The following is a 24,561-nucleotide window of genomic DNA, read 5'->3' on the forward strand; positions in this document are numbered from 1 at the left end:
TATATACCAGCCAAACACTTATGCTTACTGCTGTTTAAACCAAAGGGGTAGGAGAAACAGAACCCCAAAGTGCCCCCTCTGAAGGCTGCTGCAGTCCCCACAAAAATCTGTTTTCACAGAGGACAGAATGGTAGCACATTTCAGTTAGACTCAAGCCAGTGCACCAGTACAATGGTGTCTCCAGGGCCATGGGTGGAGCAGTACACCATGTTCACCCTCTTCTTCTCCCACATTTAACAGCTGGTTAAAACTATACATCTCAGTGTCTTAACATGGTAACAATATTGTGTAAGCATAACACGTACATGCATCTTCCTAATGTCTCCTTCTGAAAAAAGAAGTCTTGGACAGCTTTCTTAAGGCAAAATTAATTCAAAAGATATTTTCTTATGTTCTAAAGAAACTTAAAATAAATTTCATTTCTGCATTCTTTGGTATATTTTCTTTTGGCCACAGGAAAACACAAAGCCTGATTTTATATAATTATTTGTATGGGACAACTTATCAGGAAGAGTTTTATAAAAATGATGATCAAGAATCTCTCTCTTTATGCAAAAAATGTGAAGTACTGTGTGAGCTTCACTAAGAGTAGTTCAGAGGTATCACATTACCATTTATGCTAGTAACCAACTTACCAAAAGCCAATGATAAGTTAACAGCAAAACTTATACTCTGTAGTTTAAGGAAAGAAAAACAAGGCTCAAAAGTGAGGTTTTATTCATATCTGTTACATTTGCACAATCCAGAGTAAGCTATACAAACAGATAAAAATGACCTAAGATTAAGTTAGTTTACATCACTAAATTTAATTGACATTTGTACTGATAAAATACTGAAAGGAAATGACAATACTCCCAAGTTTAGAAAAACGGGTTGGCTACTGTGGCTGAAAAATCCCAATTATCCTTAACTGATCACAGATTATCATTTTAAAATTAGTTGATGCAAATTACAAAGTTTCCATGATGTTCACTCAGACTCTGCTCATAAAATATATTTTCTATCATATCAAATTTCTTTAGAATGGAAAGAATTGTGTGATGTGCTATTTTATCTTGATATATATAAAAAGACTATGGAAAGTATTTCTCCCACCCATACAGTGACATAACACTGCAGCATTAGTTGCATTTTTATCTATTTGCTCACCCCATAAAATATCATTGTGTTCTGCAAGCTACTGTATAACTATATCTTGGTGACCAAAACAATGTCTTGTGCATGTTAATGAAGAACAAGTACTAGGTATGGTCCACTGTCCTGCAATGTGCACACCTATAGACTTCAGTGCACAAAATCAACAGAAGAATTTATCCCTGTGTTTTAAGGCAAAGACAAATATATACCTAATCCTATAGGAAGTTGAGCATCTTTGGCTCTCATTGGTTAATGGGAGCTCTGGTGACTCACCATTATGCTCCCAATGCTCACATCTGAAAGGATAATGTGTGAAACACAAACACTGTGAAGGCATTTTTGCCCTACTACTATAATGCAAGATTCTCATAAAATCAGAAAGTCCTTAAATAGTAATAAAGTAGCCAATAATTTTCAAGTGAATTTTGTGAAAAACAAAATTCTCTTTGGACAACATTTTTAGATAAGTCTTGTGCATGGGCTGGGATGAAAAAGGGTGGAAGTTCAGACTGGGTAAAAATAAATGGTTAGGTTATAAATTCTTTTCTTCCTTTTAGGAACAGAAGGGTCTTGCAGAACAAAGGAGCTTTACCAAATATTAGACACAGAATTACACTGATTTTTTTTTCTTTTATAAAGATTAAAATAGTAACCTGGAAAGGAGAAAAAAAGACAATTCTTCCCTCTCTTCCATCCTGCTACTCCCACACGCATACGTGCACACACACACACACACACACACACACAAACACACACAGAGCGCCACCCTCTTCCTCTTCTAGCCCCCTGGCCCACCAAAAAGCCGTATTAGGCAAAGCAGCAGCCTGAGTCACAGTATATGAAGAAAAAAATTAAAATTTCAATACTGTATTGAATAAGCTATGAATTATATTTAAAGGAAACAGAGATAGCAAAAGCAGAGTGGATAGCAGTCCCTTTTCCTAGGGAAAAAAATAATGAAAATATATACAGCATTGTATCTAAACAATTAAACCATGTTCATTGCCAGTTATATAAAACAGAACATACTGGGATAGAAATATATTCAAGAAAATCAAAGACCTTCAATGAGCGTGCTATAAGAAAGTGAAAGCAATGTTACATGACTCCTCACATACAATATAAGTAAATCCTATCCACAAACATTTATAGCTATAGAAATAAAAACTTAGTTTAATACTTGTGAAATGTATCTGAATGCTAGCACTGGACTAAAACTGTTCCATTCAGCCCTGAAACAGGATTAGCAATAATAGCAAAGGGGCAAATTTTTCCGTGCTGACTTTACGGTTCCACCTTCTCATATTATCAACCCAGCTGCCAGCAACCTAGAGCTAAAATCCTAGTAAACATCTTGCTCCCAAAATAATTACCAAATCTTAAGAATTTACTCTTCAAAACTTATATTCTAACTGAGACTTTCAAACAGCTATAAGGCATAAAGAAAATTAATATTATATAATGCTAAAAATTCCAAATCCAAATACATGTGCAAGCTATTAAGTCAAGAAATGACTTAAAAGACCATTGAGGAGAAACATTTAGGGCATTTTTACATGTACCACTTATATATTTTTATACCCCTCCAAGGGTGAGGGGAGCAGCATTTAATTAAAGCGCCTCTGAGAGCCACTCTAATTAAACCACTCCTGTGTCTTGTGTATCAACATCCCTGCACTTAAAAATGGTGGCGAGTACACTTGAACTAAAGCTTATTTGACGAGTTTTAGTTTAAGTGTCCCCATCACCATTTTTAAACACAGGGATGCTGATATACGAGATGCAGGAAGCTGCTGGAGCTCAGCAACTGTCACGCTCCAGCAGACTATTAATCCAGCGTGTTGGAACAGCCTCTGCACTCGTTATAATTGCCCTTATTTACTGTCTCTTGTATTTCAAGATGGTCATAACTTCTGAAAAATGTTAGAAAGGTAAAATCTAAGGACCTGAAGACATCTTTTAGTCATGTGTCAATAACCTTCTCCAAGGACTTCAATGACTAACAACCAGACAGCTTCACAAGTACAAAATAGGTCTGCAAAATTATATAGAATAAGAAATGTAAAGTAAAAATATGCCATATACCTTCATTATCAAGAAAACAAAACAAAATGCTGGTTTTGTAACAGTGCAATAACTGCAGCCTACTTTGTGTGCAGCACATGATCTGCTACATTTAGTGGCACTTAAGTATTATGCAGTAAATACTGAAAGTAAGAAAATTTTTGGATCTGCATAAGCATAATCACATTATTATTATTACCAGAGTTGCTAAGCTACAGCATTCCAAATAATACCAATTCATTTTTAGTGCTTAGATCATTAGTTGTAATACATAACAACACCTAGACTTCTATTCCACTAACACCATGACCACTTCAGCCAAGTGTCATGAATTTTGCTATAGCACGTGGAACAGATCTCAGTCTGACCAATCATTTTCATCAAATTCAGAATCATCATCAGAATCGCTGTACTCCACAGCAATGCGTCTTGAAAGGATAGTTGCTACATCGTTTCCAACAGGTTCTCGCTTTGCTTCCTGTTCACGTTGCTCTTGCACCTTTTTCAACTGAATTCCTGTAGACAAACAGTTACATTCAGAAACAGTTTGCTGCATATAAAATGTAATTTTAAATATACTACCTAAAATGCAGAAGCAGGTTTAACAGCTATATTTAGGTAGTACAGAGAAGGTACACCATTTAGGTATGAAAATTTCTTTATCAAGTAAGAGACAAATAAAAAGACCAAGTAGATTGGAGTCAATTGCCCAGGAACTAGTGCCTGTAACCTTCTTATGACCGCCTGTTATGGCTGAAATGAAAGCTTTTTATGAATGCAAGGCATTTGCTCTCAGAAAGACCAGTTTCAAAATGTATCTGAAAACATTAAGGGTTGTGGTTTCTTAACACAAACATTACTGAACATAAGGCATAACAAACATTATATTTGTTTAACTTATAAAGAAGCAACATCTACTACCCTGTAACTTACATTTGGCTTTTGTAATTCTTGTAAGGGGTTTCTTGCAACCCGTATATTTACCCATTGCATCACAGGACATGTTGTCATATAAACAAAAATAATAATTTCTAACCATTTTCAAGCCTTAGAGCATGGGACCTGGCATGTAGCAGTGATTTGAGAACCTTGCAAGGGAGCGCCTGAAAATTCTTTCAAGAGTTAAAAACATTCTGACCTGCTGTGGTTTTTTCTGAGCATTCTGCAACAGAAGAATTGTTCTATTATTTTTCTGTAATCAAAAATGAGTGAACATTTAAAGAACTGGCATTTTCTGAGAGGTGCCTGGAGCCTAAAAAAGTTGAGAACCACTGGTGTATAGTCTCCACACTATAGCAGGCAATGAGTGTGGGGCAACACTAAGAAAAAACAAAGTTGCACACCCAGGGAACAGAAACTGTCAGAATACCAAGGATGGACTAGTAGTAACAAAGTATTTCCCTCAGCCAAACATAAGATGTAATTATGGGTAGCTGGCAATAGAAGCCATGATAACAAATCATTAGGTGATGCCACACCATGCAAAAAGGAATAATTTTCAATCTCTCTCAATGTTTACTTACCCATACGAATGGCGGCAAGAAGATCACTTCGAGCATCACTGATTGGTGCCTGTGCGGTTTCATGCCGTTTTGTCTCGGCAACAGGAGGAGCATGCATTGGGGAGGAAGAGAGAGATGAACCTGCAGCAGGAGGGCCTGGCGGTGGAGGAGGAGGGCCAGGAGGTGGCGGAGCTGTAACAACTAGCCCAGTAGGAGGAGGAGGAGGAGTAGCAGCATAAGTAGATCCAGTCATAAGTCCAGAATGAGATGGTGGCACAGGAAGCTGAAGAGGACTAACAAAAGCAGTTTGTGCTGAAGGAATCATAGGAGGAGGGGGAGGAGGGGGAGGTCCTGTAGGGTTGTAATAATCCACTATCTGAGCTGGAAGCATCCTATATATATTATTATATATATGTAGACAGACAGACAAAGACAGACAGAGATAGAGAGAAAGAAAAAAATATTAAAGCATGGAAATACGTGTTAACAAGAGTTGCTTTCTAAATAAAAAAGTTTAAACATGAAGGATTAGATCCTAGTCCACCTATTAGGTGTCCAAGTGCAATCTTAAACCACTTTGCTTATGTCCCTGAAAAACAGTTAGTATGAAAGGCTAATATAGGCAGGTCCTCCTCTTTCTTTTGACTTAATCATAAAGCCAAGATGAGAGCATATTACAAACACAGGTCCACTAAAACTGTTGAAATTTAAAAGTAACCGTCATATGCTGCTTTTCGTACTAAAAGTACTTTACAAATACTGTATTATAGTATCTCAGGCCCCCAATACCTCCGTGAGGTAAGCATGTATATGTATTGGTTACTAAGATACAAGTTCAGTAGTGAAGATTTTCAATAAATCTGTCAAATCAGGACAACTCCAGACCTGATAATCTGCCTTCCACAGTATCCAATACTATTCCTTTCCTTAAAATTTGTGTTAATAAAAGATACAGAAATAAAAAAATGGACAATTATATAAAATATAATACTGGTCTATCACAGGTAGATCATGCCAAATAAATCAGATCTGTTTCCTTGATAACTGATTATTTAAACAAGTGAAATGGAGTAAGATCTTTGGTAAGTATTAGTTATGGCATCATATAGAAAATATTAACTAGGAGAAAACAATTTATCTTAAGAATTGGAAAGTACACAAGAAACTGGCTCAAGAGGAAACAACGGGCTGTACTGAAACGAGAACTATCAGCATTAGAAGGAAGTTATTTAGTGGTATTCTCAAGGACTAGTTTGGAGGGAGATCTTATGTACTAATTTGCACTTTGCATCAAAAGTGGTAGTGAACTCATTGATGGAAATATTGTGAAGCACGCTGAATACAGATGTGGATCAAAAATATTCACAAAGATCTTGAGGACTGGAATAGAAGTGGGATGAGATTTAAGAGTTTAAAAGGACACCTCAGGACTAACAAGACTTTTTACTGTAAATTGGGAATATACCAGCTGGAAACAGTCAAGAGCTAAGTGCAGACAGTCAAAAAGCTCCAGGCTAAATTGATTCAAACTTTTCAATTTTCTCTAAACTACAGTAAAAGCCATGTTATCTGGCACTTCATTAACTGGCATGCTCTATTAACCGGCATGCTAGTCGACGCAGCAAAAGTGAAACTGGAAGTCCTGCTTCGGGCTATAGCAAATTTATTGATAAATTAATAAAGTTTACATGTAATCCAATACGACTGGAAGGGATTGTTCTCTCTAGGATGTACAGGGGAGGGGTAGGAGGAGCGGCACAGTGCCTGTTCCCTGGCACACTGACGCACCAGAAGCAGCGGGGAAATCACCCCCGGTCTAGCAACAGACCTCAGCCAGGGTCTGCCTGGCAGAGGTAGGGAAGCTCGCGGAGGCTTCTCCCACCTTCCCATCCCAACCTGAGCCAGGGGTGTGGCCAGGGAGAATTGCCCCTGGCTCTTGACTGGGGCCCAGCCAGATGGCTGAGGAGGGGGTGGGAGAACCCCCTGGCTTGGCACTGGACCCCCAACCTGGGGTCTGTGGTCTTCCCTCCTTCCCTTGCACCAGGCACACCCCAGCTGGGGGTCCACTGCTGGGCCTGGTGGTTTCCCTGGGCCCCAGCTGGGACCCCAGGGCAATTCCCCTGGCCACATTCCTGGCTCCTGACTTGGGAGTGGGGGAAGCCTCCATGGGCTCCCCCCATGTGCCCAAATTGGTCTGTTCATAAACAGGTTTGACCAAAATCAGTTAACTCTGACACTACATCCAACCAGGTTTATTTTAAAACATTTTCAACCTTTTTGAAAAAGGTTTGAGTGCACTGAACTTCTGTTCTGTTACAGATTTAAACCAGTTTCTGATCACTTAAACTGGTTTGTGTGTAACTTCTGCTCCTAGCTGAGAAGACAGACTTGGGTTCGATGTGCCATTCTAGGATGATGCTTCGGGGACGTATTTTGAGCAGGGGTAGAGACATATGAATGCTACTGTACAAGGCACTAGTAATATCTAATCTGAAAACCGTACAAAACTGGTCACTCATGTTCAAGAAGAATAAACTGACAGAATTGCAGCTATCTATTAAGATGATCAGAAGAAGGGCGAGCCTTTCTTAGAGGAGGAGACAAAAATGCTTAGATTGCTTAATGTAGTAAAGGAGATACAATTACTCTCTAAAAATAAATCCTAGGCTAAATACTCAGGAGGAAGAATAGTTATTTAAGCTAAAGGACACTGGTGGTAAAAACAGATTTGCCAAGAATAAATTTAGGATGGAAATTAGAAGAAGGATTCTAAGCAGCAGAGGAATGAGATTCTGGAACAGCCTTTCCATAGAAATGGGAGCGAGCCAATAACTTAACTAGTTATAACATAGAGATTGATGTTTCAAAATGAGATTTATTGACATAGTTTTCTGTGGCAGCAGGGAACTGGACTCCACAAGCAAAGATGACACTTCTAGTCTTATGTCCCTCAAGAATCATTTTAATCTCTCTCATATTATATATATATATATATATATATATATATATAAAAAGGATTTTCCATTTTGCATGCATCATGCTCCAATACATTTTCCTTGCAGCCCTGAATATTTTTCAATGAACTGTCTCTCAACAATAGTTGACATTCTTGACGTTATTCCATGTTTTAGCAATGCTTTGGAAACTTCTAGTATTTTACAGCCTTATTAATGTAACCATGTTAAATACATTATTCAGTATTTCAATTTTTGGCATCTCACCACCCAAGTTCATAACACCGATTCAAAGGTTCATACTTCTATACCGGAATGAGAGATTGTTACCCACCTCAATTTACATCACGTTTTGAACATGTAAAATACCCTGCACAGGTTATTAGGAAAAGGAAAAATGCACATCCTACTGGTCTTTTGAAGAACCCACAACAGTAAAAAACAGGAGTTTTACCCATAGTCTGCTGGTACCAAAGGTACAGAGCTGTGTGAACCATCTGAAGCCTGGGGTGGAGGTGGAGGTGGTTGCTGAGGTCTGTTTAAGGTAGCATGTCGCACTGTTGTAGATGGTGGTCTGTATTCATGTTCATGGCCCTGGGATACACCCATATACTGTGGACCATCTCCTGCTCCATATGAAGGCATTACTGGCTGCTGATGGAGGGAATGATTTGGAGTAGCAGGATAAGAATAATCTGTAACATCGGATGCATGTGACCTACAATTAAAGTCAATAGGATGGGGAAGAACAAATTATATGAGTGGAGCAGAATATTGTCAGAACATCTAATTACTAATGCTAAGGAGTATATAGAGTATAAGAGTATAAAAACAGCTTTCCCTGTTTTCATTTTCAAGCATCTGTCAGTTCATGGAAACCACAAAAGCAGCAATGATTATGGCAATAGCTAAAGACGCTCAGATTTATGTAACTTCCAAATGAATTAATCTAATAAACTACTATAGAGTAACTAAATCCTAATCTGTAGGGTCTGTATCTTCTTTTGAATACATCGGCATATTAACTCTGCAGCAAAATACTTTAGAACAAATCAAATTGAAGAAGCAGAGCTAGTAAGAGTATTTTTTTCAGTTGTTCCTCATATTTATAGTATTTTTTGATAATTACAAATTATATAACTGCAGGCCAATCAGCTAAGTATTAATAATGGAAGCAGAAAAAGAAAGCAACGATGTAAGCACTCATAATTATATAGAAGACTATACATTATCAGGCAGAGAGAACCAATTTAAAAAGCAATTAAAGAGTTTTCTTGTTTTCTTGGAAAGACTGAGAGAAATTGAGAAATGCAAATATTAGTCGAGCAGAGAGTTCATAAAAATGCAAAGTGTAAGATGTTTTGTCATAAAAGCCCAAGAGAGGGAGCAAAAGGATGTCTTAATTTCACAACTGCATGCAGCTGTACTGTATTAGTAACAGGCAACTGTGCAGTCTGGCATTTAGTTAAAAAGAGTACTAATGCACTTATCTTTTTTAAGACTGGAAGCCAGGTAAGCAACAAAAAGCCAGGGCTTTGAGCAAAAAAAATGACAAACCCTTTGGGCATTTTGTCTTCTTTCATGCTTCCTGCCTGCTCCAATTTCTTTGCGTCACTCATGAACTCAATGCCCATTTTCCTTCTCTCCCACTCTTCTTTTCTTGTTCTTACTTTTCTCACATTAATTTGCTGGTTTCTGTTTGGATTCAACTTGTGTTTCTCCCTCTAAAGCACAACAAGCATAACAAATGCATTGAAATAAGCTGCCACAGTTTGGAAACTTAAATTTTACACTTTGCAACTTTGACTGGGACATCACACTAACAATAATTTTTAATTGCCTAACCTCAGCATTCAGCTAAAGCAAGACAACAGGAATAGGAATTTTTTTTTGTCCTTTAATGTCAACATTGCAACATGAAGATATTTACTTTAGGCAATATTGATTGATAAGCATTGTATTTATAAACATCTCCAGGACGCTCATTACCACAGGACAAATTTTTTTGAGCTTGTTAAATGTAGAAACACCATCTACAATTTAATAGCTTATTCCAATTATTCTCTAAATAACAGATCAAACTCAAACAGTATTTTATACAAATTATTAAATCACCTTCCCATCCTAATCTTTGCCACAAAATTAACTCACAGTACATTTTATGGAAATTCCATGATACAATGATTAAAATATGATTTAAATCATATCTGCCAAAAATTAATTCTGCATAATATAAGGTTTTAAAATTCTGAAGCATAGAATACTGTCATGCCAAGAACCACAGTAGATCAATTTAAATCACATATTTAAATCAGCAAGCCAAAAGGCTCATTTAAATAACCGATTTTTTTAATCAAGTTTCCCAGTGAAAATTGTGTTTGTTTTAAGAAAGGTGTATTTTCATTGGTTGATATAACAATTAAAACATGTTAGTTTACAACTAAATACAGTTTTTACAGTAGGTCTGGTGATATTTTCGGTACAAAAACTGCATACACATACATATATATCGTATACTACGCACATGTTCACACGTATATAATATACAGCTAAACATAACATTCTAACATTTGAATTGTTACAAATCCTACATTTTAGTATAAATGGTGAAATATATATTTCTTATTCACTAGATGGTTCACTTTTTGCTCATATTTGTATCAACTTGTATTAAGATGGCAACTTAAATTTAATTAAAACACACAAACCCAGCACTTCAAATGTATTAAACACATTTTGGATAGAGAAACTTTTTTTTTTTTAAATCAGAACATGATGCACATCTACAACTTACTGATCCGTTAAACACTAGTGTTAACTGTTATAGAATCAGAAGTAAGAACTGTGGTTAGTGAATTAAAGCAATTCTTTCAGGTTCCCAGGGGAAAAATTTCTAAAATGCCTAGGTGAAAGTCTTTATAGCTTAAGTTCCTATTTGCCTAATTTTCTTTAAAATGAGACAGTCATTTTTTTACCTAGGCTGTTTTGAAAATGTTTACCCTCTTTCTTTTGAGCAGGGGGTTAGTAGTTACTGAGTAGATGGTTGGTTTTTCATGAGAATAAGCCTCCATTATGGGTGCAGAATAATAAAATATTTATAATTTAAGAGTTGAGCTAAATAGAGCTCAGGTAGAAGGAATAACACAGGAGTTTGATACCATCCAGGTGGGCTCAGTGGATAATCCTGATCAAGGAGTACATATGATGGTATCTGCTGGAGTCAGGGGCTAGGGTTCCAACACCTGTAATGACTTTGCTGATCCTTTATACCCAGTAGTGTAGAACCTACATCCCTTGCAGGGTCAAGCCCCTAATATGTATTTTTAAAACTCAACCTCAACAGTTAGATATTTTTGCCCTCATTGTCATATGAAAGGAAATAAACCCTTAACTTCAGATGTTTTGGTAGAGGCTCATTGACTCAAGATATTTTACTTAAATATTTTTAATAGATTATATTAATATATACCTTAGCCTATGCTGTATTAAATTTAAACCTCATTTTAAGTTGGTTTACTTTTTTTTTTTTTTTAAAAAAAGGAAAATTTAACTATAAAAGTTAAATTAAACAAATAAAAAGTCTGGTTTAAATTTAATAAATCATTTTAAAAATTTTTAAATAGTCACGTTTTATCCACTCTGCCATGAACTGAATGGTACATATAAATCCTTTTTCCTCCACCCATTCAAGACCCCTCCTAAATGCCTTTATGCTTGAGAAAGGTATACACTGCAATTCTTTCCCTGAGCTTGCTTTCTTGACATTTCAAACGTCTGTGCACAGAGAACCGTGAACATGTGTTTTGACAATACTTGAGGTGAAAAGGCAGAGAAACAAATAATTTGAATGTGACTATTTAATCTTATGGTTGTTACTAGGACTACATTTGGACTTGGAATTTGTGAAGGAAGCAGCTTGGAGAGGAAAATCATTTGCAGCTGAGCCAAAGGCACTAATATCCTCCTATTATATCAACATCTTAAAACCATTAACTTGAGAGCTCCACTGAGAAAAAATACAGAGTAATTACCAGGATATATCAGACATTTACATTAGAAACAGAGGTAAACTAAAATAAAATGGTGAAAATATAGATGGGGAGATTTCTGAAGACATTTGTGAAACAGCAGTAATTCTACTTTCAAGGGGTTCAAATTAAAATGTCAGAATGCTATAGCCCACAACCCCTCTCCCCCCCGAACTTTAAAGAAATAAGGTTCCAAGCAGATTCCCTTGGTAGTGAACCAAAAATATCAACCAATTCTTACTCAATGTTTTCTGCTGGCCAGAATGAATAAACAGCTTAAATACTAAGCTGAATTATGAAATAGCTGTTTTTTTACCAGATCCCACTAACTTAGTGAATCTGTTTCTACCAGCAATTAAATACAACAAACAGAACAAACATTAAGGGAAAAAATTTCTAGTGGGACCTACTTGCTGAATAGGCTCAGATGTTCATTCTCCCTGTGTGCATGGATCTCCCACTGAGCTCAAAGGATGTCTCTAACACACAGTAGGAGCAGAACACTGAAAATGAGTCCTGATGTGTGCATCAGAGGAGAGCATTTTCTACACCAATTTGCTTTAAAAAGAAAAATCACAATGCATCTGTTTTGGCAGCTTGTGCATATACAAGCAGAATACTGACAAAGAACATCTAATACTCAACTGAATACTCAATTTCAATACCTTATTAAAAGTAAAACCATGTATTATCATTGAATATTTAAAAATACTTACAATTTGAACACAAAAGCACTTCAAGTTCTCACAGATTACTAGTTTCTGAAATAATTAAGTTATCTTGAACAAAAAAGTAAGCATGAAACTGTTGGTAGCAATAAATATGTCAAACAAAATGAAGGAAGAAGAAGTGATGCTATCAACTGAATGCAGATCTAAATCTTTCTGCAATTACACCTACTAAAAATTCAAAAGCAAAATGTGGCAGGCACCATAAATTTTCAACAAAGCTGAATATTGGGATTAACAAATTCTGATAAAAAAACCAGGCATGAATATAGAAATTTAAAAGAGATTAGCTTTAAAATATTTTCAGAGGCTGTTTGAAATCTTTATTTTGTGCTTTTTCTGCATTAATTGTTACATACTCAATCTGTAATAAACCTGAGGATACTCAGCATCTCTGAATGGTTCAACTATGGTATAACAAAGGGCTTTGTTGTAAACAGACCTAGTATCTGGGGACAGTGATCCCTCGGAAGATGCTCCATGGTACACATTTTGAGACAACCTGTTGTCAGGTCTAAGCTCTTTATCATATGCCATCATATTCCACTCTTGGCGCCTGTTCCTGGCTTTTCTAACTTTTTTCACCTCCCGGGTTGTGCCATCTATACGTTTTTGCTCCTAATGTTCAAAGGAGAGAAAGAAAGCATGCAAAAGAAAGAAAAAAGGAAAGGAAAAGAGCATGTTAAAATGCACTTAGAATGCATGAAAATAAGGACTAGATTTACAGATGCAGCAAAGTCTACAAAAAAATTTCCATCCAAGTGACTATTGCTTTATAGCAGGGACCTCATAGAACAGGGGCAGGCAATTATTTCGGGTGGAGGGCTGCTAACTGAGTTTCTGCAAGCCAGAGGGCCACATAACAGGCAGCCGGGGGCAGATGAATATTAATTTTCTGCATTTTTTAGGGGCCCCACAGGCCAGATAGAATGGCCTGGTGGGCCACATTTTGCCCACCCCTGCCATAGAAGGTACTGATCTTATTCATTAAAAGAGTTGCTGTGTTTTTCAGAAATTTAAACATTAGTGCAATGACCTTCACTTAAATTTTCCCCCCAAATACATAGATTGTCACTAATTTTAAAAGATACAGTACCATTGTTTTTACTTCTCCCAACAGTGCATGGTAATTATCTGTCTAGACAATTCTGAAATGTACCTCATACTTGTTAGACCTATAAATCAATCTTGTGTATATATATATGAAGTATATTCCTGTTTACTGTATGCCTATCAATTACTTTGCATGACTATAAAGTACCTACACTTTTGAAAAGTATGGAAAAAGTTAGAGCTCCTTACAGCTAGTCTCACATACAAAAGCAAGACCCAAATCTTGGTAACTTATTTATCCTTTATCTGTATATGAAGGGGACAGATAAGAAAAAAAGAAGAAAAAAAATCAGTCCTTCCCACTCATTTATCAATCATATTTCACAGTATCTTATATATAGGAAATTAGCTGTATGAAGCATATTTTGCAAAGTATCAGTAATATTTAGTTCAATGATTTATTTTATCATGAAGCTATCAGGCATGTTTCATGTACTTGAATTTTTTCTTTAGAACTTCAAATCCAACTAGTCCAATATTTCGTTTTCCCCATTTCTGTTGATCTAGTGAGGTTTAATGCTTTTACTAATATTCCACAGCCTCAAGGTATCTCCTCCTACCAACCTCTAACTACTCATTTTGAATAAGTAATGCAAATGCTTCAGTTTATTGGCAAGTGAATGCTCAGTAGTCACAGGAATGGGAATGGGCATATTGTTTCACTATTGGAAAAATGATTTCAGTAAACATAACAAATGTTAGCAACCTTAGCCAGGAGGGAAAATTAATTTCAACATAATATTTGCATTAGAATGATTAGCAGATGGCACTCATACAAAGCATCAGCATTGAAGAGCAAGAGTTAATAAAAAGGAAGTAGCTTCAGCAGGTCTTGGCAATACTTTCAAGGACTTAAGAAATTCACGCAATGAACTATACATTAACTATTGTTTTTTCCATTCTACAGTATAATATGAAATCTTATATCAAACAACTCATTAAATAAAAAATAATGGGTTAGAGTCTTTAAAATTATGAAAGTAAGTTAAGTTATTTTCAGGAGGAGAAAAGTTGAAGAGTAGGGGGAAAAAGTATTTTTTGTTTAAAAGACCATTGATAACTGCTCTTAGGTTGCTTACTCTTTCGAATGTCAATTTTTTTCTCTGGGGCTTTTTGGTGCTGATTGAATCAGCTATTAGATTAAAGTGCCAAAAAGCTCTGCTGAAGTGCCCAATATATACAGATGTTGGGTGAGCAGGGTCAAACTAATGTGCTTCCTCTTCCAGTAAAACGCCGTTTTGGGGTTTTTTCACATCTGTCACCACTTCTAATGCTCGAACATTATTTGATGCAGAATCTGATTGTACGTTTAAAAATAATAAAGTAAAAACCCTGATAAATATGGAAATCCCTTGCAATCCAGTGACATATCCTATTTTGTGTCCAAAGTGTAACAGTGCAGAATAGGAGACTTTATTGTAGGTTCCTAAATGCAAGAAGAATAAGAGAGCTATATTTTTTTTAGAGAAAAAAATAACAGCATTTGAAAAAGTCTATTAAATTTTAATAGGAAAGCCAACTATCTTTGTGAGAGCTTTCTAATCCTGTAGAATATGGAAATGCTGAATAAAGGTCACAGTCAAGATGGGCAGTTAAATATATCAAGAACTTCCTCTTCCAGTATGTTGACTATGCATGCAATTGCCTGCACAGTCTCTGAACCTCTAGTGAGATGATGAGCATCCTTATTCCTCACTGACTGCAATGGAAGTTAAGACTAAAACCCATACCAAATTAAACTCTAAGGGCATTTATGCACATGCTATGAGAACGGTGGCAGGTAGGGACCACTTTAGAGAGGCTCCAAGATCCTTTCTAATTAAAGTGTCTGGAGCATCACACACATCAGCGTCCCAACACTGAAAAATGGCGGCAGGGTTGCTTTAACTAAAACTCATCGAACAAGCTTTAATTATAAGTGCCACTGCAGCCTTTTTGCAGAGCGAGGATGCCAATACGTGTGACACTGGAGTCAGCTCTGACACGCTGTAATTACAACACATTGGAGCAGCCCCGCTGCATGTGTATAGGTGCCCTAAAATATCACTCTATTTGATGTACATCATACACTTATTTTCCTTTAGCTACTTCATTCAGAGATTGTACTTTTATAAAACAGAAGTAATTTATGAAATTCACGATACCTGCTGACTGCAATATCAGCCATAAAAAATATAAATCAATCCAAATAATCTGCGCTTGCCTTTGCTATTCAGATTCCAAATTGAATGTATTCTGTTGATCACACAGATTTCAGGAATATTAAAAAGTCTTATAAATCTTATTAACATAGCAGTTGTAATTATTCAAACACCACAAAACGCTAGGTTGCTTACTAGAATGCAACTTTTTAGATGTGTTTTTAGCACAATAGCAATTTCTCTCTCAACCTATATATGAGAGAAAGTTTATTTCAAGAAAGTTAAGACATTCTTCAGTTGCTCAAGTATTCACTGAGGATGGATAATTTGTTTTTAGACTGAATTAATATTGATATTATCCAAATGAATTTCTTTGAACCTAATTTTAATTATCATAATCAAGTATGCTTTAGGTCAGAATCAGTATTTTGTTGATTTCTTAAGAAAAATCTTAAAAATTAAAAGATTAAGCAAGCTATGGACACTCATAAATTAGGTAAATTATCTAAAAAATCTGTCCCAAAATATGTATTCAAAGGAATTCCTATTTTAAAAAGATCCTCCCTGAGAGATGGTCAATATATTTTCAAATAAAACATTTCTTTCAGAAAAGCGGGTCTCTCTTCAAAAAAAAGGAAATATTTTAAATACAAAACTCCAACTTCTTTTCCTCCCCCCTTTTCAGTAGCATAATATAAAAAACAAAAGAAAGAATAACCAAAAATGAAAGTCAATGAAAATGTGCGAACTTTCTATAAATCTTACTTATATTTTCATGAAAATGTTAAATTGTCCCTTTTCAAAACATGTAGAATGAAAATTGAAAAATGGAAAAGACAGCAATTTTTGAAGCAGTCAGCAATAATTATATTTCTCTCAGAATTTTCTATCACTCAGTAAGATCCTCCTCTCCAAACCACACTCACTAAAATAGCTGTTTAATGTGGTCTCCTCTAACAGATTAACTGGACCTTCTAAAAATTCAGTCAGCACTCATGGCACTTCTGCTGAATCTGAACAATAACTTCCAATATAGCTGTGTCATTCTAAATAGTTGTAACAGAGACCTACCTGTTCTCTTGATGCTGGAAAAGTTTTCTATGACTACTGGGACAGTTCTTTGGCTAACAGCCCTCAGGTGAATGAAGCTACCACCACCATTTGTTTCTTTCTCTTGATTGGCATGCAAACCCTTTCTGATGGAAGCATTCCTTGAAGACCTAACAGAAATGGAAACTGGCCTACCTTTGCTCCTTATTTCAAAGGAGAAGTTCTACTTAAAATTAATATTCCAATGTGTATTGGTGAATGTACTATGTGATTTTTGATGCTAAAACTCACTGGAGTCATAAGCAGAATCAATAACCAATTTTTGTTTCACTTGAAGTACAAAAAATTACAGAAGTGTTTTGTTTGACATACATGATTTTTCTGGGCTTTCAAAGAATGTATTAATTATCTTTAATACTGAACTATATTAAAATTAAAGAATGAATCAAAAGTTAAAACAAGTTCTGAATAAATTATAGCTTTTCCTATCAAAACAACTCAGGAAAAATTAACACTAATTTATTAAATATTTCAGTTGTCCCAGGTCTTAATTTTTTGAAAAAAACAGTTGCTGCTAAAATGGTTTTGCATAGTTCTAGTCATTAGGAGTGAATTTCACTTTATAAAAATCAGAGGACCAAAATCACCACATGATGGTCCTTCACTTTTTCTAGAGGCAAGACACTATGTGCGTGATGTAACACTTAATACATTCTCTCTAGGCAACCAATCTGATGAACCTGGACTGAAGCCTTTTCTTCTGGAACCTGTTAGCCTTACAGGAGCTCTCCTGGGTACAGGGGGAAGGAGGATGCACCCTGCTAGATAAGACAGGCAGTTACTATTTTCTTACCTCTTTCTCTACTTTCTCAAGAGTGTCTGAAGCAGATGATGACCCTCTGGGAGCGTTCTAAAGTCAATCAGCAGCAAATAGATATCCAACAGAAATAGGTACCCACTAACCCTTTCATCCTAAGCTAAAAACACTTTAAAATATGAATATCTTCTGCACAAATGAAGCACGTCTCTGAAGGACTACCTAAACATACCAGGAGGAATTTACAAAATGCCTCTGTGAAGAGGTTTAATCTTTTTATAGGACTTTGAGGGACAGCAAGGAGTGACATTCCTAAGTATATCTGCTCTAGCTGCTGAGCCATGAAATAGCCTTGCTACTACTTACCAAGTCCTCCAAAAATAATCATAAAATCAAAGAGGTATAATTAAAGATTGAAAAGGGCGTAACACATATTTCAGGGTAACTATCTTAAAGTCTGTATTCTGCTGCTGAATTGGATTTGCTGGATAAAAACTCCTTAATTATGAAGAATACGAACATTATAAAACATTAGAATTCAAACATTCACCATCTTCAGAACAGCTTTTTTATATAAAGTAAAACAGGCTGCTTCTATGTATTAAAAAGATATTTGCAAAGACAAACTTACTGGAAGATAACTATAGCTCTCAAACATTCAATTTTGAAACTTCAAGTAAAAAGTATGAGCTATGAATTCTAATGACAAACCTACAATTATAGTAATTTCTAATTAGGAGGAGATCTTTTCTAAGCACATAAAGCATAGTTTAGCTAGATCAGCCTGGACAACTATATATATAACCATATATTTATCTGTATATTTACAGATGTCATTCATTATGGTATGCTGCCTATTTACCTTTTGCCTTCTTTTTTCCTTTCGTTTATCTTCAGTATCTTGTAACATTTTCTCTTTCCAAAGATCAAAAAAATAGGAGGGATCAGTATAGAACTTCAACCCATCTTTCTTATCATCTCTGCAGACAAAATGAAACAGAAACTAAGAGAACATAATTTTTTTTTTTGACTTGCAGGATTCAGTCATTTAAGCTTAAGGACTTTTTCATAATATAAAAGTGTAGCTGGGCAAATACAGTATACAGCACAATTTTAATTCATCAGTTCTGAAAGAACTCTAGAGTAACATCATTTCTGTAAAAGAAATGTACATATACCTAACACAATAGAAAAGAAAATACCACAACCAAAAAACCTTCTCAGTTATACTGTCATACAGAACACCAAAATGTAAATAAGCATATAATTATGCAAAACATATGCTTGGTGGCCAAAACTCATTATCAGCTCAGTACCCATAAACAACCAAATAGCAACATTTTATATTCTGCACAGATAAACTAGCTAAATGTTCAGCAATTAAAATTATTTATAATTCTAACTTCAAGGTAGTGATATGGTATGTGTAAAAATAAATCTTCAATCATGCTGACATGTGTCATTTAGATAGACATTTTTTCTGATAAGTTACCAAAACTTGACAGATGCTGCATAGTCAAAAACTACAAGTCACACATATAACCAGTGCTAGGTCATGGACAGGCATTACATGTGTAGTGCTACAAAAGCTGAAGAGCCAGATGTTCACACCCCCTGCAGCTCTACACAAATGTTGCAGATGCTACAGAAATGTTCTTGGATGAAATGGGAACTTCTGTCATAGTACCTTTTGGAGTGCCACGTACAACATGTGTCCAGAGCACCACAGTGGTACAGGGTCTCTTGGTTCTCCAGCATCCCACACCACTTTGCTGGATGGAGAGAGAGCAGCATGTACAACCTGCCTGCTCCCCAACCTACCTGTTTCCCCCGACTGGGACCAGGGTAGCAGTAAGTGCAGGAATGGGGTCACACATAACCAGCTCTAACAGCCCAATCTCAGCTGGACTGCAGCTCTGCCTACCATGGATAATCCTGGTCTTAGTGCAGGTTCCATGCTTGCTGACATCCTAGTCTCAGGGATTCACAGTTGTCAGTGAGTGTGGAACCAGGATCACACAAACAGCCTGGTAGAAGAGTAGCATCACAGGGCCAAGCAACCCTTTAACACTCCCTGGCTGGAAAGCATGTTGCTGAATGCTTCACAGTGACTTTACAGTGTTCCAGCTAGCAACTCTGCATGTCTGTCTGTCCACACCTGTAATACTACATTTTCAAAGAGCTTCAAAGTGCTGTAGCATTTATGTTGATATCAAAGTAACATCAGTCCATGAGCTTTGTTTTATTCAACAGCTTCTCATATTGTAGCAATCTAATACCCAAAAGAAATTTAAGTGATGAACTAAAAATGCTGTAAGTTCATATGGCTTTAAAAGGAGAATCCTACATTACAGACTACTGCAAATCTAATGGAAACTAGGGAATGAAGTGCTACTTCTACTGCTTACCAGACCAGTTTATTAGCCAGGAAAAAGTAAGGTGAAAAGGAGCAAAGCAGAAGCAAAAAGATCTCACAATGACTGAACAGAGTAAAATAATAATCATTATATTCTTCAGCCTTCACTTACATAAGTCAGTGACAACCTCATTTAGTTTCCTGCTACTACCTAGTACAGGGATTGGCAACCTATGGACCAGATCCAGTCCACAAATGGATTGGATTCTGCCTGTGAAGGTTTGATCCAGTCTGCGTTTTACTACCCATGTGCTGACTCCACAACTATATGATGTAGTCTGCAATTTGCTAATAGCGTGCCCATTACCTCTGGCTGATCCAGCCAGCTGTTTTAGCTCACAGAGGGCTGATCTTCCTTGCTGCAGCCTTTACTTATTGTCACTAGAGTGAATGGAGGGCTATGTTGAAAGTCTCTGGGTTAGGGTCAGAGGGGAGAGCAACAAGCGTTATATTGTGGTGGGATCTATTATAGACCAGGAGGATGTGATGGATGAGGCTTTCTTCAAACAACTAAAGGAAGTTTCTTGATCACAAGACCTGGTTCTCATAGGGGACTTCAATCACCCTGACATCAGCTGAGAGGGCAATACAGCAGTGAACAGAAAATCCAGGAAGTTTTTGGAGAGGGTTGGGGACAACTTCCTGGTACAGGCACTGGAAAGGCCAATTAGGGGCCATGCTCTTCTTGACCTCACAAACAGGAAAGAACTGGTAGGGAATGTTGTAGTGGACGGCAGCTTGGGCAGCAGCAACCACTAGATGACTGAGTTCAGGATCCTGAGGAAAAGATAGGAGAGCAGAAGAATATGGATCCTGGACTTTAGAAAAGCTCAGTCGGGAAACTCATGGCCAGCATCCCCCGAGAAGACCATCTGAGGGGGAAAGGAGTCCAGGACAGTTGGCTGTACTTTAAACAAACCTTACTGACGGTACACAAACAAACAATCCAAATGTGCAGAAAGACTTGCAAGTATGGCACAAGACCAGTCTGGCTTAGCAGGGAACTCTTCAGTGAGCTAATGCACAAAAAAGCAGCTTTTAAGTGGAAACTTGGACAAACAACTAGGGAAGAGTATAAAAGCATTAGTCAGGCATGCAGGGGTGAAATCAGCAGGGATGCACGTGGCCAGGAATACAGCCCCAGGTATCAGTTGAACACAATGTTTTATTAGTATATTTAAAATTTTAAAGCAATTTGGAAGCATATCAGTGCCTCAATCATTATAATAAAGTGAATTCTAATATTTCCTAAGTGAAGTAAATTTTATTTATATATATAATTGAAATGCTGCTATCTATTGAGAGAGAGAGAGAGAGAGAGAGAGAGAGAGAGAGAAAGAGTGCACACACAAGAAAGCAGTATTTCATTCTAATCATAGAGAAACATGGATTTTGTGGGGGTTTTTAAATCAGAGAATTTCAGATTTTTAAACAGAAAACTAGGATCCCATAAAAATCAGGAAGACCAAAGCAAAATTGGAGTTGCAGCTAGCAAGGGACTTGAAGGGTAACAATAAGGGTTTCTACAAGTATGTCCAACAAAAGGAGGACCAAGGAAAGTGTGGGTCCTTTACTTTCCCTGATGGGGGAGGCAATCTAATGACAAAGGATGCAGAAAAGGCTTAAGTACTTGTACCTTTTTTACTTCGTTCTTCACAGACTACTGCACCTGGCAGTACATTTTGGGGAGAAGGTAAGCAGCCAAGAACAGGTTACAGACTATTTAGAATAGCTGGATGTGTACAAGTCCATGGGGCCAGACAGGATGCACCCAAAAGTGCTGAGGGAGTTGGCCAATGGGACTGCAGAGGTTCTCACTGGCCATAATCTTTGAAAACTCATGGAGATGGAGAGAGGTCCCAGACAACTGGAAAAGGGCAAATATAGTACCCATCTTTAAGAAAGGGAAGCAGGAAGATCCAGAGAACTACAGACCAGTCAGTCTCACCTCAGTTTCTGGAAAAATCATGAAGCTGGTCCTCCAGGAATCTATTTCTAAGCACATGAAGAAGATGGTGATTAGGAACAGTCAGCATGGATTCAACCAAAGGCAAGCCATGTCTGACCAACCTGATTGTCTTCTATGAGATGACTGGCTCTGTGGATGCGAGACCAGTGGATGTGATATACCTTGACCTTAGCAAGGCTTTTGACACTCCAGGTTGAGCCACTGGCTAGTTTCAAAGGTGGTCTGGCTTAGGTCTGACATGTTAGCAGCAAATTACTGAAGCAGATGCTATATAGTATGGGTGGTAGTTTTCAGTTTATTTTCAGTATGCATATCCACTTAACTACTGGTTACTAAGTGAAGAATTCCCAATATTGCACACTTACTAAAAAAAAAAAATTAGCCAGCTCTACCTTCTAGTTTCAAAAGTTCTTTACATATAATAAGAAAGTTCTGTATGTTCACGAAACGGTTATTTCTAGACATCATAAAACTACTACCAATGCTTTTTAAAAGTACCAGTTGATATAAGCCACCATTTTAATACCATTACTGCTCCCTGGGTAGTGCTCATTATATTACTAAACTAGCCCATGTGGTCAAGAAAAGGACTTATTTGTACAGGCAGGCATGTAATTAAGATGTTTGTCTATTGCAACATCCAGAGATGTTGTTTTGTTATACCAGTCATCAGCTAAGAGCCTTTATCATGGCTATAACTTACAGCACTACCAGGAGTTTCATAATACCAACATTTCACATATAGATAAATCAAGGCAGAGGTTAAGAGACTTGTCCAAGACCATAGAGGATGTTATTACAGAGATAATATTAAGAACTTAGAGAAATGCCTGGATCACATTCCTGTGCTTGGACTATACATCTTCTATATCAAATATTTACATATCTCCTTCCATTTGCAAAGTGCTGAAAATCAACCTTTATAAAGTTATGTCAAGGGGCTATTTTCACGCTAACAGTAAAACATTCCAAAAAAACCCAAACAAACCCAATATTACTGTTTACTTTTCAAATACAAACTATATTAATGCCTATTTTCTCGAGCAAATCCCGGGACGTCTCGAGCAAATCCCGGGACGTCATTCTCCCCTTGTACTCGGCCTTGGTGAGGCCGCAGCTGGAGTACTGCGTCCAGTTTTGGGCTCCACAATTCAAAAAGGATGTGGAGAAGCTTGAGAGAGTCCAGAGGAGAGCCACACGCATGATCAGAGGTCAGGAAAACAGATCTTACGATGACAGGCTGAGAGCTATGGGACTCTTTAGCCTGGAAAAGCGCAGGCTCAGGGGTGATCTGATGGCCACCTATAAGTTTATCAAGGGTGACCACCAGGATCTGGGGGAACGTTTGTTCACCAGAGCGCCCCAAGGGATGACGAGGTCGAACGGTCACAAACTCCGCCGCGACCGATTCAGGCTGGACATAAGGAAGAATTTCTTTACTGTCCGAGCCCCCAAGATCTGGAACAGTCTGCCAGCGGAGGTGGTTCAAGCACCTACACTGAACACCTTCAAGAGTAAATTGGATGCTTATCTTGCTGGGATCCTATGACCCCAGCTGACTTCCTGCCCTTTGGGCAGGGGGCTGGACTCAATGATCTCCCGAGGTCCCTTCCAGCCCTAATGTCTATGAAATCTATGAAATCTATAAATTAGTGAATTAATGCAGCTAAATCTGACAGGAATTTGCATTATTTGTTTTTCCCTATTCCATACGTTAACTTTGCATTTCATTATCTTGCAACTTGGGGAAGAGTCATTCAGTTACCCGAGGACAGACCTGACCTTTCTCCTCAGAAAAGCCTCTAGATAGACTGTTTGAGTCATTTTCCCAATCTTGTCTACACTGCTCATTCTATATCTACAATTAAATGACATGACCAAGAGTTTAGGCACAGAAAGTATCCATACCTGTATGGTGTAAGAATATTCAATGGAGGTGGTTTGTCACTCTGATTATAAATGTCAGCCACTGGGTTAGGAATACTATTCTTTGAAACCACCTGCTGGTCCTGTATTGTTGAACTTTTGAATGCTTTTTTCATATTGATATCCTGTAATGATACTGTTGAAAAGAAAAAAAAACATTCTAAAAAAGAATTTGACATTATGACAGACTGAAAATCATCTCATTTTTAAATATTCAATTTTTCAGTAGTTAATTGGTGAAATTATTTTACCACATTTCTCAATATACATATATAGTAGCAAAATCCACAACCACTCACTCCATGACTACTTAACTCCTCTAACAGTCTTTAAACAGATGGAGGACTTAGGAACTATAGTTGCAATTTCAAGCCCTTTCACCTGACCAGCACATATAAGATATACAAACATTTGGTTCTTGACTATCAATTCCCTTTTTTTTTCAAAACCTATTTGCATATGAAATGCTGTGATGAGAATTACAGATGGTTATTTCTATTGTACACACAAGGCTATATTTTAATTTTAAACCACAATTTTCAAAAGCACACAGAGCTGACTTAGGTGTTTAAGTCTCACTGAAAGTCAAGATATATGGACTTTTGAAAATGTTATCCTGGATGATAGGCTCTCCTATTCACAACAGTATTTTCAGCTACAACGTTAAAATGAAAAATGAAACTTTCCTAAAAATGTAAGTGCATTTCCTCTGCTAT

General features: G+C 37.0%; 1 protein-coding gene across 8 annotated transcripts in view; it reads right to left on the bottom strand.

Moving 5' to 3' along the window:
- Positions 1 to 700: 700 nt before the first annotated feature.
- WASF3 (WASP family member 3) overlaps positions 701 to 24,561 on the bottom strand; it is a 137,905-nt gene continuing 114,044 nt past the window's right edge. For 7 of the 8 annotated variants that reach the window (XM_090028446.1, XM_090028472.1, XM_090028481.1 and 4 more), the window contains 6 exons: positions 23,828 to 23,981; positions 18,397 to 18,514; positions 12,856 to 13,031; positions 8,112 to 8,375; positions 4,725 to 5,095; positions 701 to 3,717 (listed from right to left, as the gene is read on the bottom strand). In XM_090028446.1, coding sequence (XP_089884572.1) covers positions 3,560 to 3,717; positions 4,725 to 5,095; positions 8,112 to 8,375; positions 12,856 to 13,031; positions 18,397 to 18,514; positions 23,828 to 23,981 — 1,241 coding nt within the window. In that variant the 3' untranslated portion in view covers positions 701 to 3,559. Of the gene's footprint in view, positions 3,718 to 4,724; positions 5,096 to 8,111; positions 8,376 to 9,214; positions 9,382 to 12,855; positions 13,032 to 18,396; positions 18,515 to 23,827; positions 23,982 to 24,561 lie in introns of all 8 variants that reach the window. The other variant, XM_090028496.1, reaches the window with a different exon arrangement.

Source organism: Crocodylus siamensis, chromosome 1, assembly GCF_052110815.1.
Source record: "Crocodylus siamensis isolate JL-2025a chromosome 1, ASM5211081v1, whole genome shotgun sequence".
NCBI classification, from domain to species: domain Eukaryota; kingdom Metazoa; phylum Chordata; order Crocodylia; family Crocodylidae; genus Crocodylus; species Crocodylus siamensis.